Below are 17,305 nucleotides of genomic sequence, written 5' to 3'. Positions count from 1 at the left end.
AATCATAATTGAAATGTCATCACTATATGGTAGTTAACTGTATATGATTTTATTATCTTTATAATTAAAAAAACTCATTAACTGCCTTGTGACGTGTGCCTCTTCATTTTTTGTTCATATGCAATTATCTCGCCTTATGAGTTATGATCGGTATGATTAAATTAATTAATCCAACCTGATCTTTCCTTATTTTTATATTTAGTTGGAATTGTCTTCCCTAACTAAAATCATTAAATTAATTTTGTCTTATCCTTCTTCATTTCATTGTCTATTTCATTGCATATAATTGAGTAGCTCAAATCAAGAAGATTGAGATTCAAACTCATGACCTAATTTATTATATTTGTATGTATATAACGAAGATAAGTCAAACTAGTGAGACATGAGAAATATTGTATGCAGCAAAGTTGGAAACGACGACAGTGACAGATTCTTGGGACAGCTCAACAATTTTTATTTTTTTTTGAAGAGAAGGACAGCTCAACATAGAAACCTTATACATAACTACATAAGGGTGCGTTTGAATCTGGTAGAAAGGATTTTTTTTATTTGGTAGTAAATATGAATTGGAATTAAAATAAATAAAAGATTAAATAATTAAATTGAAAATAAATAAATATATAAACATATATTATATGATACTGGTTCAAATGAAGATAGGACTTTTCGTGTGGATTGTATTATTAAGTATGTATATATATGCATCATACATTATTCAAAAATATATCAGAATGAACCAAACACACCCTGAGTGTTGCCTTAAATTGCATTATTTAAGGATATATATTTTTTCAATAATAATAGTAATGAATTTTGATGATACCATACGAAACTTTATTTTTAATTGACTCTTTTTGCTTCATTATATTAAGAAAGTAGTTATGAACCGAACTGTATTGTTACAGAGTCAGTAGTACTAAAAAACAACAAAAAAAAAAAAAAAACAAAAAACAAAAAAAACAAAATCTTTGAAATATAATTAGGCCAGATCCTATTTATTTGCTACCATCGGAATGGGAGAGATTCGAATTTGAATAAGAAATGTAAGCTTTGAGATTCGCAGTAACAATTTAGAAAGCCAATGCATTGAATACATAATTACACCCTGAAAAAACGTTTATGTTTATTGTTTTTTCTGTGCCGTGAAAAACGTTTATATATTTTAATATAAGTCACTATCTAGAAATTGTAGCATAGAAAAATATACAAGTACTGTTTGATAACATTCTTCCTAAAAGTAGAATCCTCAACCCCAAGGGTCTTCCACATTTTGGTCTAACAGAGCATTTAAGATGATATAAATCATGATAACTCAGCTGAATCGCAGAGGCTAGATCTTTGCTTACTGCGGACAAGGAGCCCCCTCACTTTGAGAAGTTGCTCCCTACTATTTGATAACATAGTTAAATTATTAGTCAATTTAGTTTATTTGACCACTATTAACTACGGAGTATTTGATTTGGTTAAACAGTCAATATGAGTATTTGATTAATTAGCTTTTTGTAACAGCTTATTGCTCCAAAATGTTAAAATTCAAAAAGCTACTCAAATCAACTTTTTGATGAAGTTATTTTGCATGTAATCAACTATCAGCTAACAGCTAATTTACCAAACATCTTTCTACAATCAGCTAATGCTATCAACTAGTCAAACCCACTAACCCAACTAACTAACAGCTATCAGATAACAGTTATTTACGAAGGCCAGGCAAATTTTACTGTGGACCATGGTCCAAAACAATGTCATTTCTTTTAATGAAAAGAAACGGCACCCGTTCTGCGTAATTAGCTCTGCTTGTATAACATATTCAGTTTCATTTTATATACATTGTAATTTCATTTCAGCACAATTACAATTTCATTTTGTTTCAACTACAATTTTATTCGACATTATACATACAATAGTCTTATTAATGTAAGACATGTTATTTAATTTTATTTTATACATATTGTAGTCTTTATTACAACACCACTAAATTATAATTCTAATTCAACTACGGTTTCATTGAACAATATACACACAAATATGTGAAACTGTTTTCAGTTTCATTTTATATACACTGTGGTTTCATTACAACACAACTACAATATCATTTCGATATAAACACAGTTTCATTTAACAATATACACTCAATATGTGAGACATGTTATTCAGTTTCTTTTTATACATACTGTAGTTTCATTTTAGCAAAATTAAAGTATATTTTCTATTCCACTACATTTCTATTTGACAATATACACTCAATATGTGAGACATGTTATTCAGTTTCATTTTATACATACTGCAGTTTCATTTCAACACAACTAAAGTATCATATCAATTCAATTACAGTTTCATTTGATAATATAAACACAATATGCGAGACAGTTTCATTTTAGATATACTGTACTTTCATTTTGTTATGAATACACAAAAAATATGAATTTGTTATAAAGTAAAAGTAATAATTACTGTTTCTTTACTTAAAGAAACGGCGCCGTTTTCAGACCATAGTCCACAAAACTCTATAGACCATGGTCCACAGTATAACAACCCCATAATATTTTTCTTTTTATTATCAAATAGAATTAAGGTTGGAAGCCCACTAGCCCAACGCCATTTTGATGCCAATGCAATCATAATACCATAGATTATGATTCACTTTACAGTTTACACACATAAGGTTCATTTTAATACATTAAATGTCCAATTTTTATGTATTAAATGTTCATTTTTAATATTCATTTTTATGTATATTACCTAAAAATAAATTTTCAGTATATTAAAAATAAACATTTATTTTTGACTCATATAGCAATGTGGACCATGGTCTAAAATATAATTTGCCCATCTGATGCCATCATTATATCCTAGACTTAAATAACTAAAAATTAATTAGTCTACTTTCCTATCAATTAAATTCTCAAGAAAATGTTTCTGATGTGGTAAATACTTTCAGGTATACGGATCTGAGTAGTGTGGAAGCTCGGATAATTAAGACTGAGGGTCGGAGGGTCCCGAGCTACTAAGTAGAGACTCTAGAGAGAAAATGCTATAATGTGGTATTTATAGGGGAGGGAGAAGATACATGCCGGGTGTCTGGCCGCACGCCACGTGTTCCACATGCATTGAGAAGATCGGTGGCTTTACAAATTAATACACGTAGATCGTGATCCTTGACTTGCTTATCCTCTAGAATAGGAAGTGCTCCTAATCGGAATACCCGGTCCGAGTTTCAAGGTCAGGACCGAGCAGATATTCAATGGCGAGCTCATATCTCTCCATAGGTCGGGTCGGGCCTCTTATCAGGTCGAATCATGTTGGGAAACGACCCTCTCCCTGCATTAATACGGACCCGATCAGGTGCTCAGTACGTATGGGTTTGTAGACCCAGGACATATTCCCTATCAGTTTCCACTTTCCAAAGAATATATTTGAAGGGAGTAACTTTTCTGAAAAATTAATTAGATTGTTTGGTGTTACCTCAAAACATAACAATTAAATTACCTGTAAAATTAATAAAATTAATTAACACGTTTGGTGTGAAGAGATTAACTGTGTGTTTATTGATTGTAAAGCACACCCTATATATAGTACATGGAGGAGTGAAGATATCAGGAAGTTACAACCAAATACAACTAGTGTATATGAGCACAAATAGAATAAATAACAACTAAAGATATACTAGCCACATATTGGCTTAACACGCCCCCGCAAGATGGAGGATCCGTCGGAGACTCCAATCTTGGACCGAAGGTGAAGAAAGAGGTGACGACCCAGTGACTTAGTAAGAAGATCGGCTAGTTAAGGTGAAGACGAAACGTGCCGCACAACTAGCGTACCATTTGCAACCAAATCCCAGACAAAATAGTATTCCAAGGTGAGATGCTTCATGCGGGAATGAAACACGGGATTCTTGCAAACGTACGTGGCGCTCAAGTTGTCACAAAACAGGACCGGAGGCTCAACCAGCCCCAATTTCAACTCTTGCAACAGATTTTTGACCCAGAGGACCTCAGCTGCTGCATTCGACAGGGCCCGATACTCCGCCTCCGTGGACGATCGCGAGACAGACTTCTGACGCGTAGACTTCCAAGAGATTAGATTATCGCCTAGGTACACCAGATATGCAGTAGTGGAACGACCCTCAATGGACGGTCCACCCCAATCTGAATCAGTGTATACCCGCAACGAAAGGGGCTGACCTGCACGTAGCAACAAACCATGACATGCGGTTCCTTTTAGATACCGCAGGAGGCGTTTGGCGGCTTGCCAGTGTAACTCCGAGGGTGCATGCATGAACTGCGAAAGCCTGTTGACAGCAAACGCCACATCCGGACGTGTAATCACCAAGTACTGCATAAGACCAAGCAAGCGACGAAACTGAGTGGCATCAGTCGCAACATCGGACGGTCGCAGCGGTACCAACTTCTCTGAAGTAGCCAGCGGTGTTGAAACATCCTTTGCACCATCCATCTTGAACTGCGTCAGTATGCCAGTAATATACTGACTTTGAGACAGAAAAATTCCACCACCAGTAGGAATGACCTCCACACCCAGGAAATGATGTAAAGTACCAAGATCTTTAAGGGCAAATTGTGCTGACAGGGACCCCACAAAACGATCAAGCCATGTAGAGTTATTACCTGTCAACAAAATGTCATCGACATATACTAAAAAGTAGACAATTACACCTGTGATACCATGTGAAGAGATTAACTATGTGTTTATTGATTGTACAGCACACCCTATATATTTTTACAAAGTTTACAAAATTATATGAAAGTCAATAAAAGTTTATTACAAAAGTCATAATTGAATAACCCCAATAAATCTTTATCAAATAATTAAATTAATTAAACAAATAAGATATGTCAAATTAATTCAATTAATTAATGTGTAAACTATTAGCTCATTTATTATTGTCATATTTTTCATGTCTACTAGAGACCTCAATTTGTTTGTACCTTAATGAAAAAATTGGATTAATAGCTATAGCAATAACAGATTGACTATAGAAATTTTAAAAATTTGAGGTATAAGAAGCTATAGTGATATCGTTGGACAATTTTGCAATTGTAAAAGTGTCTTTTTTTTTTTTTTATTACTACTGACTATATTACAATGTAGTATATATTCATACATACTTTTAATCTATTGAAACATAATGAGTCAATGTTAAATTGGGAGCTCCCATTTGGGAGAAACACAGAGATGCACTACAAGCCTACAAGCTTTGTAGTTACCATTCATTGAAAGTTAGGTCAAAAAGACAAAAAAAAAAAAAAAAAAAAAAGCAATAGAAATTGTAACATGGAGAACTAAAAAAAAAAAAAAAAAAAAAAAAGTTTTTATGGTACATGTGACATAGGCATTGCAATGCATATATTCTAAGGTTTTACCAAATGGGTTTACATGCCCACACATATAATTATATATACAATGCAAGAAAAATTACAGCACATGATCTCTTATTCTTGAGAGGCATTGAAAACCTAGCTACATCAGATCTGCCTGCAAAACCAACCATTCGAATTCAGGACAAACCGAAAGAGATCGAACTTGTGCACAAATAACTTAGATGATCGATGACAGAAGACTAAACTTGCCGAAAATCCATTGTAGGAAATTAGTGGGTGTATGTGTAGCATTGTTTAAAGAGGCCGGAAGATCTTACCACGTCGAGGGAATGAAAGATGGGGTTTGATTCTGGCGATGGCTCAGCAACTAAAATGTAATAGTAGCCCATGACCCCTGTGTGCATCTGGACATTGCTATAATTCGATATAATAGTTAGCTTCTCATTTGGAGCAATCTTGACCGAGCCAGGTTGAGGGTAACATGTCGACATTCCAACGAGGTAACCATCTTCATTTCCTGGTTCTGTTCCGTTTCCATATATTGGAAGTGAATTGCACAAAACCCGTCCATCCTATATAGCATTGCAGTAGATAATAAATCGTTAGGAACAAAACGAGACATGATCTTTCACCTACCAAATTGTTCAACAAGAGTATTGTATCTCCTCCCTATGTTCATTTTACTATATACTGTCAGGTTGCAAACATTACAAGTATGCAATTGGTGACTAGGGGATTGTTAGGCGTAGGCCAGTGAAGGGCTAAGTGGGTCTTTGCTATTAGCTGTAGTAACTGTTTGATCCTACAAAGTGATATCAGAGCTTAGGTCACAAGTTCAGACCCCAGCCAATGTTACTGGCTGGTTGACAGAAAAGAATACCTCTCCAAAAAGAGTAGAGCCAATCCCTCCAATGTGTTGGTGAGTAACAGCATAGATGAGATCTCCTCCGTTTGGCAAACTAACGGTTAAGCTCTTGGAATGAACACATTCATCAGTAGGCGTAGCAGCAGAACATGCCTCAACTTGGTATTCAATCTGAATAAAAAAGATCAGAGAGGGCAAATTAAAGTGAACACTGCTGAAACATATATGCATAATAACAAACATAAAAAGAAGGCGGGTGAACCTGGCAAGCGTGTCTTCCCGGGACAGAATCGGACGATTTCAAAGTATCAGTGACATCAAATATATAAACCTTGACAGGCACAATGGAGGGGTTCCAATCAACATAAGTGACAGTGTACTTAAGGTAGAGCCCTCTCTTTTCGCCCCGAAATCCTTGTTTCACCCTGCATTTCGCCCCATCATAGCAGCATCTAAGGCCTCCGGGATAGTCACCTAGAGGTCTCCCGTCCTCGTCTTTTGTCACATTATACAAATCACACCTACACTCAGTGCAACCCCGCTTATTCTCTGCGGTGCCTCGTGTATCAATGGCATGTACATTAAGCATCCATGCTTCCTCTAACCCCGGGGGCGGATTCCCAACTTCGATTCCATAAGGATCAGGAACACTTGAGTTTGTTTTCCTCGTCTCTGATCCCAGCCCAAAATATTGTGGAAGTTCAGCACAAACCCCTGAGTTCCCTACTAGAAACATTTTATCTGCTGCTTCTACTACCTCATCTGTTATGTTAGAAATTACTGTTAGAGATTTTCATCATGAGATCAAATTTACTTACTATATTCTTATATTTACTTGTTATTTCCTATAAATACAGGATTTTTCATTGTACTTTATTGATAAGACTAATGATATAAAAATTTCCAATTTTATATTAGTTCAAGAAAAAGAGTATAGGTTCTCAAACTTTACCTGAAAAGTCAATTAGGCTTTTAAATTTTGTAAAGTTTCAACTAAATCTTCAAACTCATTAAAATCAATCAAATAGGTCCAATTTACCGGTAACCAACAAGTTACCAGTAAATTTAAGCTATTGATCATTTAGTTGCCATTGACCATCAAAAAAAATTTACCACCGATTAACCAGATTTCACCATCGTGAAAAAAAAAAATAATCGGTGTGGTTGACCTGATTTTCCGAAGAAGCGACCAGGTCCGGAGAGGAAACCAGAACACTGGTCACCTTCTGCTGGAGAAGGCGACCACTCTGGCCAATCGATTTGTGGTCGGAAATGGTGTCGGAGGGTTATCGGAACCCTAGTGACCTGCTATCACAGGTCACTAACCGATTTTTGGGTTTCACTATATTGCACCAGAATAAATGTTGATGGATTTAATTGCAACTTTAAAAAGTTTAAGCGTAATTAACTTTAAAAGTTTGGATGACGTATTTTACCATTTTAACAAAGCTCTTGGGGTGGGGCTTACCTTTGCGTATCATGTATTTTCCAACAATCCAATGATGGAGATAAGTTTGATGAAGTGGGATAGAGTTCCCTTCCTCATCAACCACTTCTGCATCAAACCCTTTCACAGCAATATGACCTTTTGGAAAGTCGATACCATAAAAAAATTTATTACAAACCGATCCTGGTTCCAGCTCAAACCTAGGAGATAGCAAAGTTTCCACTTTCATCCCATTCTTGACGTCCATTCTTAGACTGCGCTGTGAAGTGGGAGCCGCCATTGTCAATGCCAACATCATGGCTACCCAAACCCATCCCCACGCCATCTTTTCTTCCTACAAACCAAATTAAACTTACGGTTTTTAGTTTTCTAACCATTCTGCATAAAGGAAAAGAAAAGCTGAGTTACTTAGAAATGAGAAATGATCTGAGTGAAAATGAGAGAGCATACCCGATTTGGGAATTAATTCCGGCCAAGAAAACCAGCTAAAAGGGTGTCAGAGGAATTGAGAGATGATGAAGAACTTCAGTATAGCCTTTCCAGGATTGGGGAGGGGAAATTTATACATTTTCCGCTTTCAAAGTAATAGTTATTATTTCAAAATTTTATATTTTAGTTAAAAAGTGATATAGACTATTTACGAGAAACGATTTAAGGTTGATGTTTTTGTTGGATACTTGACCCAAGTTGTCTATGGGTTCCGACTTATGACTATAACTGGAATGTCAACACATTACATAGTAATTGACATACAGATATATAATTCAAGAAGAATTCTATTTGCACCACCCTAATTATTATTTACACCACCACTTGATAGGTGCGATAGCTTTATAGATGGTGAAAATAAAAAATTACTATTTACACCACATTCATTAAATATAGTCAAACATTATATTTTTTTAAAAAAATATTTATTATTTATTTTTATTTTAAAATCAAAATATTAAAAAAAAAAAAAAAAAAAAAAAAAAAAACAACAACAACAACAACACCCCCTCGCCAGCCCAGTGGGTCGCCTTCTCCTGTGAGAAGGTGACCCACTGGACTCGCCTTCTCACTAGGCAGTCCCTCGTCGATGAGAAGGCGAGGGGTTGTTTTTTTTTTTTTTAATATTTTAATTAATTAAATTTTAATTAAAAAATTATTAATAAAATCTCGTAAATCGTATTTGATCAGGGTGGTGTAAATAACAATATGAACACCCCTATGGCTATTTACAGTACATAATATAAGATTGTTGAAATTTTTATCATTTTTACAATTATAATGTAATTTACACCTATTTTTGACTAGATGTTAGTACAAATAACAACACCCTAATTTAATTATCTCTATAATTAAAAAAAAAAAACATATTAATTGTCTTGTGACCGGTGCCTCCTCGTTTTGTTCATTTGGAATTATCTGACCTTGTGAATTGTGATTGGTCGCCTCCTCATTTTTTGTTAATAATAATAATAATAATAATAATAATAATAATAATAATAATAATAATAATAATAATAATAATAATAATAATAATAATAATAAAATTTTTGAAATATAATTAGGCCAGATCCTATTTATTTGCTACCATCGGATTGATAGAGATTCGAATTTGAATAAGAAATGCAAGCTCTGACTGAGATTCACAATAACAATTTAGAAAGCCGATGCATTGAATAAATAATTACATCGTGAGAAACATTTATATGTTTTCTATGCGGTGAAAAACGTTCATATATTTTAATATAAGTCACTAATCTAGAAATTGTAGCATAGAAAAATATATATTCCTGCTTGATAATATAGTTAGCTTGTCAGTTAGTTTATTTGACTATTATTAATTGTTTGACTTGATTAAACAGATAATATAAGTGTTTGATTAATTAATTTTTTGTAATAGTTTATTGCTCTAAAATGCTAAAATTCAAAAAGCTACTCAAAGTAGTTTTTTCGATCAACTTTTTGATAAAGTCATTTTGCATGTAATCAACTATCAGCTAACAGCTAATTTACCAAACATTTTTCTACAATCAGTTAATATTATCAATTAGTCAAATCCACTAACCCCAGTCAGCTAACAGTTATCAGCTATCGGTTATTTACCAAACATCACATACGATTCACTTTACAGACATAAAGTTCATTTTTAATACATTGAATGTTCATTTTTTGTGTACTAAATGTCCATTTTTTAAATATTCATTTTTATGTATACTACCTAAAATTGAATTTTTAGTATACTAAAAATAAATATTTATTTGTGGCCCACATAGCAATGTGGACCATGTTCCAAAATATAATTTGCCCATTTGATGTCATCATTATATCCTAGACTTAAATAACTAAAAATTAATTAATGTATTTTCCTATCAATTAAATTCTCAAGAAAATGTTTCCAAAGAATATATTTAATAGGAATAACTTTACTAGAATTTTTTTTTTTTTTTTTTTTTATATAAGTTTGGAAGGGGGACACCCGGAAAATACAATTCTTCTAACTAAGAGAATTAAACTCACGCCATCTTGGTATGCTTGCACTATCATCTTCAATAAGTCCAAGGACTTCGTCAGGTGGTTTCCATAAGATATGTAGGCCGAGCGGGAAACGGACAGCGATTTTTGCAATGGCGTCTGCTACATGATTTTGATCCCGAACTATGTGCTCTACTTGCCAAATCTCCATGTTCCGTAGCTCCTTTTTACAGGCTTCTAATATGTTATGGGCCGCAATCCTTGGTCTATCCTCTTCGTTTATATATCGTGTGATCATCTCTGCGTCACTTTCAAATATTGCTCCTTTGTAGCCCATTGCTGTGGCTAGTTGGATTCCTTTCAAGAGGGCCCATGCCTCAGCTTCCATTGGCGAGCAGTTGCCAATGTTGTAGGTGAAACCCATCTGCCATTCCCCGGAGCTATCCCTAACAATTCCCCCACAACTGGCCTTCCCTGTGCACGGATTAACTGATCCATCTATATTGACTTTCACCAGTTCCTGTGGAGGTTTGGTCTAGCATACCTGTCTCCATAAATTCTGGTCTTGAAGGGATGGTACGCCTTTCGCCCTTCTGAAGGCTTTGCTAATATCTTCTAGTTGTGATTTAATCCAGGAGATCTTACCATTTAGTGGTCTTTTGGAGTTATTGAAAATTGCCTCGTTCCTCCATTTCCAGAGCCACCATATCGTTACAGCAAATAGTACTCTACTGTCTTGCGGTTGTCTGCCGTTTGTTTTCCTTGATAAGCCTTGCTCTAGCCACCTTTCAAATGGTATGGAGGCACGAGCTGATTGTACATCTGGATTTATTCTTTCCCAAACAGCCTCTGCTTCAGGACATGTTCTCAGAACATGTTCGGCATCCTCTACTATGTTCCTACATCTCCAGCACTTGTCATCGAGGCTTATTTTCCTTTTGACTCTTTCACTGTTGGTCATTATCCTACCATGGACGGCAAGCCACATAAATGTACGTATGCGATTTGGCACTTTTAGTTTCCATATACTGTTCCACTTAGTTGCCTCCACTTGGTTGGTTTCTCCCATAGCCACGTCGTAAGCAGAGCTAACAGAAAAACATCATGTAGTCTCCTTGCTCCAATGGGTGGAGTCTTGCTCGTTTTGGTCTTCACTTAATATGACAGCAGCTAATTTATCCAAAACTTCTGTTGGTAAAAAATCATCAAACTGGTTCCATAGCCAACCTTCCTCCAAACTCCAGTAACTGGCAACACTTCTATTTCTCTCAGAGATTGGCACATAGTTGGTCGCGAGTTCGAACAGTGGGGTGTCGAGAATCCATCTGTCGTTCTAAAAGGATGTATCTTTTCCATTTCTAACTTGTTTTCTGATTCCTTTGTGGAGGATCGGCACGGCCTTCAGTATCTCTTTCCATGCATTGGATTGGTTTATCTTCTGCCTTCAGTTTAAAATATCAGAGCCTGTGATCGCGTATTTTGCCTTGAACACTCTAGACCATAGGCTTTCCTCGTCTTGTAAAAGTCTCCATCCAAGCTTGGCGAGGAAGGCTAGATTCATACGATCTAGTTTACGGATGCCTAATCCCCCATGTGTTTTGCTTCTTGTTACAGTTTCCCAATTGATAAGGTGGCATCTCCTTTCTCCTTCATTGCTTCCCCATAGGAAGCCTCTGATTAGCTTCTCGATGTTTGAGATCACTCCTGTCGGTAGTAGTATTGTTTGCATGTAATAAAAGGGGATTGAAATCAATACGGATTGTACCAAGGTTATTCTGCCGGCAAAGGAGAGGGTTCTTGATTTCCATCCTGCTAGTCTGGATTGTATTCTTTCGAGCACGCCTGCAAAGGTTTCATTTTTGATCCTTCCATGGAATGATGGGATCCCCAGGTAATTTCCCATGTTAGAAACAATTGGAATTCCCACTACTGCAGCTATCCTTTGTTGGAGGCTTCCCTCTGTGTTTTTAGAGAAGAAAAGGGTTGATTTCTGCAAGCTAAGTTTCTGACCTGAGCATTTACAAAATGTATCGAGGCAGGTTTTCATCTCCAGTGCTTGCTGCTCCGTTGCTTCCCCGAAGAGTACCAAGTCGTCTGCAAAGAAAAGATGGGTGATATGAGGTCCTTGTCTGGAAAGTTTTATCCCTTTCCAATGCCCACTGTTAATGGAAGATTGAATAATATGGCTTAGCCTTTCTATGCATAAAACAAAAATAAGGGGTGAGATGGAGTCTCCCTGACGAATTCCTCTCGTGGGTTTGAACCATTCCATTTTCTGCCTGTTCACCAGTACTGCTAGCCTAGGGGAAGAAACGCATTCCAGTATGCGTTTGGTCCATGTATCATTTAAACCAATGTCTTCGACGGTATCCTTGATGAAGTCCCATGAAAGTTTGTCATAAGCTTTTTCCAAGTCGATCTTCATTACCATCCAACCACTTTTTCCTTTTTTGTTCTTCATTGAGCTGAGCACTTCTTGGTAAAGAAGGACATTATCTGAAATTTGTCTTCCCGGTACGAAGCTGGTTTGGTGTGGTCCGATCAGTTTCCTTGACATATTCTTCAATCGTGATGCCATAATTTTGGTTATCAATTTGTAGGAGACGTTGCATAGGCTTATAGGGCGGTATTGCTTGACACTAGTTGGATTGGGGACCTTCGGTATGAGTGAGATCAGAGTATCGTTGCAGCCCTCTTCCAATACCCCAGTTTCAAAGAACAGTTTCACAAATTTGAAGAGGCTTTCCCCAACTATTGCCCAAGTTTTTTGGTAGAAGCCTGCAGAGTACCCATCTGGTCACGGGGCTTTGCAAGGAGCCATTTAGAACAAGTTCTTCTTGGTTTCTTCTAGTGTAAGGGGCAAATCCAGTTCGTTCCATACCGTGTCTGTTAGAACAGGGAAGCAGCCAGACTGTAGAGGATGGTGTCTCGTCCCTGCTTCTTTCAAAAAAAGGTTGGCAAAATATCTGCGTACATGGCTTAATAGTCTATCATGCTCAGTTATCCCTTGCCCATCTTCGTCTATAAGGCTTTCAATTCTTGCGTGATTACCCTTGACTGAGGTGGCTGCGTGATAATACCTTGTGTTCCTATATCCAGAAGTTATCCACTCCTCTCTAGATCGTTGGAACCAAATGAGTTCCTCCTGATAGAGAGTTTCCTCCAATTCCATTTGCAGTTTCCTGTTTAGCTTGATTAAATCGGATCGTGTGCTCTGGGTGACCTTCCGTTGTATGCCTTCGATCCTTGCTATTAGCCTCTTCTTCCTCTGAAAAACATTGCCAAACGTGTCCTTGTTTCAGTTTGTCAGCACTTCTGCTACCTTGCTCTTATTAGATTCTAAATCGAGGTTTTTGTTCCAGTTAGCATCCACCACTGCTTTGAATGTGGTGTGTGTCGCCCAGGCCATATTGAATTTAAAGGATTTTGGCCTGTTCGTCTCCTGATTCGTCCTAGTATCGATCAACAGAGGTGAATGGTCCGATCCAGTGATGGGTAGATGCTGCATGCTGGTGTTGGGAAACTGCAACTTCCAGTTCACATTGCCTAATGCCCTGTCCAATCTGGCTCCTTTGAATGAATCCGAGTTTATGCCCCTCATCCAAGTGAACATAGAGCCCATATAGCCAAGATCTACTAGTCCTTCGTTGAATATCCATTCGTTGAAGTCTGAACACCTGGAGTAGTTGAAGTTTTCTGGGTTGCTGACTTCTTCTCTACATGTAATAGAATTAAAGTCGCCCGCTGTCATCCAAGACCCTTGGGGATCAAGCGTGTTCCCAGAGAGATCAGAAAATAATCTCTTCCTTAGTTGGTGATCTGGGCTCCCATATACCATAGAGATATAACAAGGCTCCAAATTTCTTTCCATAACTTGCACTGATATGTATTGAGGGTGGGTGTTAATAACATTGATGGTGACTGACTTTTTCCATAATAACCCGATGCCTCCTGAGAATCCTACCGCTTCTACCCTAATCCACTCATCAAAGCCAAAACCTGAACAAAGTTTGTTAGCTTGGTTGCTCGAAACTTTGGGTTCTAGTAAACAAATAAAGGAAGGACGGTGAAATGCCAACAACAGTTTTAGGGAGCGCTTGAATGAGGTTGAAGCCGCTCCCTGGCAATTCCAAATGATAAAAATCATTGAGTAGTGGGTGAGGCAGAACACGCCAACTGGCGCTGCCGGCACGCGGCATCAAGGGCAAAATCTGCTGGCTCCTTTGGCACTTCAAGCATGGTTTCTTCCGGACAAGCACCCTCAGTTGGGTGCTCAAGGTTTGGGTCCGGGGGTTCATGACTATAACCCCCTTCTAGGCCAATCATAGGATCTGGGGGGTTATGCCTGTGTTCTTTCTCCAGTCCCATATTCGGGTCGGGAGGTTCGTGTCTATAGTCCTTGGCTAAACCATTCAAAGAAGAGGGCCCCGGGTAGTCGTCATTGTGATAGACTACACTTGTCGTAATGTTGCGCCCCCCATCAAAGCCTCGAACTACCGTATGTTCCATTTCTGCTGCTGCTCTGTTTGGTAATCCTCCTCTTCCCCTTAGTCATCGGAAATACCCTCGACCTCTTGGTTGTTGCTGCCTAAGTATACCAGTTCGGTCTGTTTCCTGTTGGTTATTCACCGCTTGTATTGGTTCCCTTTGTGGTCGATTGGTTTTGTAGTTGGTACGGATTTGTGGTAGTTCCGCACTAGGTTGCTGGAAGGAGACATTCTCTTGAGATGCGTTCTGACCTTGACCGTTCAACTCTTCTTCCAGGCCATCCAGGGTCGTGAATCTAGAATGTACTGCTCTGTCTGGGGCCAGATGCTCTTCGTTTGGAGATTGCATCTGTTGGTCATTTCTAGGAGGATTGTTCGTCTGGTGGTTTGGATTCCTGCCGTTATTGCGTCTATTTCTCCGAGTAACAAGCATCCATGGGCCATACTTTTCTGCAGGCATTGAACTGGACTTTGTCGTTTTACCTGAGGCACCTTCTTGTTCCTGTGTGGTAGGCTCCATGTTTCCTCCACATTGATCCAGTCGGTGGCCATAGATTCCACACTTGAAGCACACCATGTGGATCCCTTCATACTCTACAGGTCATTCCACCCCATCCAAGACAAATCTTGACAGTAGGGGCTTCGAGATATCAAATTCCACACAAACCCTTGCAAATTTACCTATGGAGACTAGGTTGGTGGTGTTGTCAATCTTGATGGGTCGGCCAATACTCTTTCCAATCTTCTTGAGGAATTCTTCATCAAAGTACTCTATGGGAAGAGATGGGAACCGAATCCAAGCCAGTATCTTGTCTAATCTGTTTACTCTTGTGTCGAAGTTGGGACGCCATTCTTGAACTGTCAGATAATGGTCAAAGACCATCCAAGGCCCTCCGTATTTCACATCTTCGTAGTCTTTTAGGGATTCGAATTTGGCGATGAAGAAGTCATGACTTAAGGCAATTAATTCGAACGGAGCCTCAGTCTTCCACATCCTTTGTAGCCTCTGGACTAGGTAGGAGTAGCTCACAGTCCTTCCCAAGATTTTGACGATGAGAGAACGGCGCCAAGGACGCCTCAACCTTTCTTTCTCTTCCTCGGTGACGCGTATAATCGGGTACTCGCTAATGGAAACTTCCTCCTCCATCTCGTCTTCATCAGAGATCTCCTCCTCTTGCATCGGTTGCTTGCCTTCTCGGCGGGACCAAGCTTGGTTGGGCGTTCCTTCCAGTGTTCTCCACTGGCCGGAATTTGGGGTCTCAGTACCTTCTGTGGCCATATTCTCCAGTGTAGCTGGTCCTTCAAGGGAGTCGCGCCCTCTTTTTGTTTTCTTAGTACTTCTTTCGAGAAGATCTTGGTCTTCTGGTGATCGGTTGGTCACCGTCGGCGGGGGGATGGCAGAGAGAGAACCGGGAGTCATCGTGCTCATCGAAGCAGAAACAAACATAAAAGGTAAGACTTTAAATCTTATCAGAAATAATGGGGTCTTTACTAGAAAAATTAATTAGCATGTTTGGTATTATCTTGGAAACATAACAATTAAATTACTTGAAAATTTAATCAACATAATCGGTTCATTTAAACTTTTCCAGAAAAATTTTTAAAATCTCTATATCGTGCTATATACAAACATAAAACTTAAATTAGCAAACAACAGTTATATATACAATCCAATGTATAATGAATCAGTCTATAAATTACAATGCATAACAAATCAAATTACAAATAATCATGAACTAATACACGCACACATAGATTAAATGTGTGCAAACGCGATTAAGTGTGTGCAAATGCGATTGATCTAAGTGACATCGTGAGATCAAATCTTGTGCATCAATCTAATAAATTTAATGGTCTAGATTGATCTAGATTAAGTGTGTGCGAATGCGATTAAATGTGTGCGAACGCGATTAAGTGTGTACGAACGCGATTGATATAGACCATTAAATAATATTAGATGGATGCACACGATTTGTTCTAACGTTCGCAACTAAGCAAGTGTTCTCATTGAAACCGTCATCTCTCTCTCTCTATCTCTCTCTCTCTCTCTCTCTCTCTCTATATATATATATATATATATATATACACACACACACACACACACACACACACACACACACACACACACACACACACAATGGATCAGGTGTGAAACTTCTCCAACGTGAAACATACGAATTAATCACAACCTTTGATCTTGCCAAAATCAACAGCCCATAATGAAGAACAATTAAACTAAAAAAAATAAAAAAAATAAAAAAAAAATAAAAAAAAAATGCAATTACATTATGGTCATTTTGCGTAAGGTCACACAAGGTGCGTAAGTTTAAAGTTTAAGGTGCGTAAGTTTATAGCTTAAGGTGCGTAAGTTTATAGTGTTATGTGTGTAAGGTCATAACTTAAGGTGCGTAAGTCTAAAACTTAAGGTGCGTAATTTTATAGCTTAAGGTGCGTAAGTTTATAGCTTTAAGGTGCGTATGTTTTAAGCTTAAGGTGCGTAAGTTTATAGCTCAAAGTGCGTAAGTTTATAGCTTAAGGTGCGTAAGTTTATAGAAGTGTGTAAGTTTATAGCTTAAGGTGTGTATGTTTAAAGCTTAAGATACGTAAGTTTATAGCTTAAGGTGTTTATATTTAAAGTTTAAGGTGCATAAGTTTATGCTTAAGGTACGTAATTTTATAGCTTAGGTGCGTAAGTTTAAAGCTTAAG

The 17,305-nt window shown here is 37.6% G+C and overlaps 3 protein-coding genes across 3 annotated transcripts; all 3 read right to left on the bottom strand.

The window, feature by feature from the left end:
- Positions 1–3,783: 3,783 nt before the first annotated feature.
- On the bottom strand, positions 3,784–5,444 carry LOC109163059 (uncharacterized mitochondrial protein AtMg00810-like). Its single transcript, XM_019311778.1, has 2 exons — positions 5,438–5,444; positions 3,784–4,625 (listed from the first exon to the last, which is right to left on the bottom strand). Exons 1-2 carry the CDS (start codon positions 5,442–5,444, stop codon positions 3,784–3,786), a joined length of 849 nt encoding a protein of 282 aa, XP_019167323.1.
- On the bottom strand, positions 5,311–7,976 carry LOC109163058. Its single transcript, XM_019311777.1, has 5 exons — positions 7,673–7,976; positions 6,467–6,966; positions 6,220–6,375; positions 5,657–5,911; positions 5,311–5,493 (listed from the first exon to the last, which is right to left on the bottom strand). The coding sequence occupies exons 1-5, from the start codon at positions 7,974–7,976 to the stop codon at positions 5,479–5,481; spliced, it is 1,230 nt and encodes a 409-aa protein (XP_019167322.1). The 3' UTR covers positions 5,311–5,478.
- A 3,237-nt stretch (positions 7,977–11,213) lies between these two features.
- Positions 11,214–14,620, bottom strand: LOC109163057. The gene is made up of 6 exons (XM_019311776.1): positions 14,285–14,620; positions 13,434–14,231; positions 13,192–13,379; positions 12,901–12,997; positions 11,595–12,803; positions 11,214–11,444 (listed from the first exon to the last, which is right to left on the bottom strand). Exons 1-6 carry the CDS (start codon positions 14,618–14,620, stop codon positions 11,214–11,216), a joined length of 2,859 nt encoding a protein of 952 aa, XP_019167321.1.
- Between the last annotated feature and the right edge of the window lie 2,685 nt (positions 14,621–17,305).

This window comes from Ipomoea nil, unplaced genomic scaffold, assembly GCF_001879475.1.
Source record: "Ipomoea nil cultivar Tokyo-kokei standard unplaced genomic scaffold, Asagao_1.1 scaffold2975, whole genome shotgun sequence".
NCBI classification, from domain to species: domain Eukaryota; kingdom Viridiplantae; phylum Streptophyta; class Magnoliopsida; order Solanales; family Convolvulaceae; genus Ipomoea; species Ipomoea nil.
Note: the sequence above shows the minus strand (reverse complement) of the source record. Positions and strands in the feature narration are given on the sequence as shown.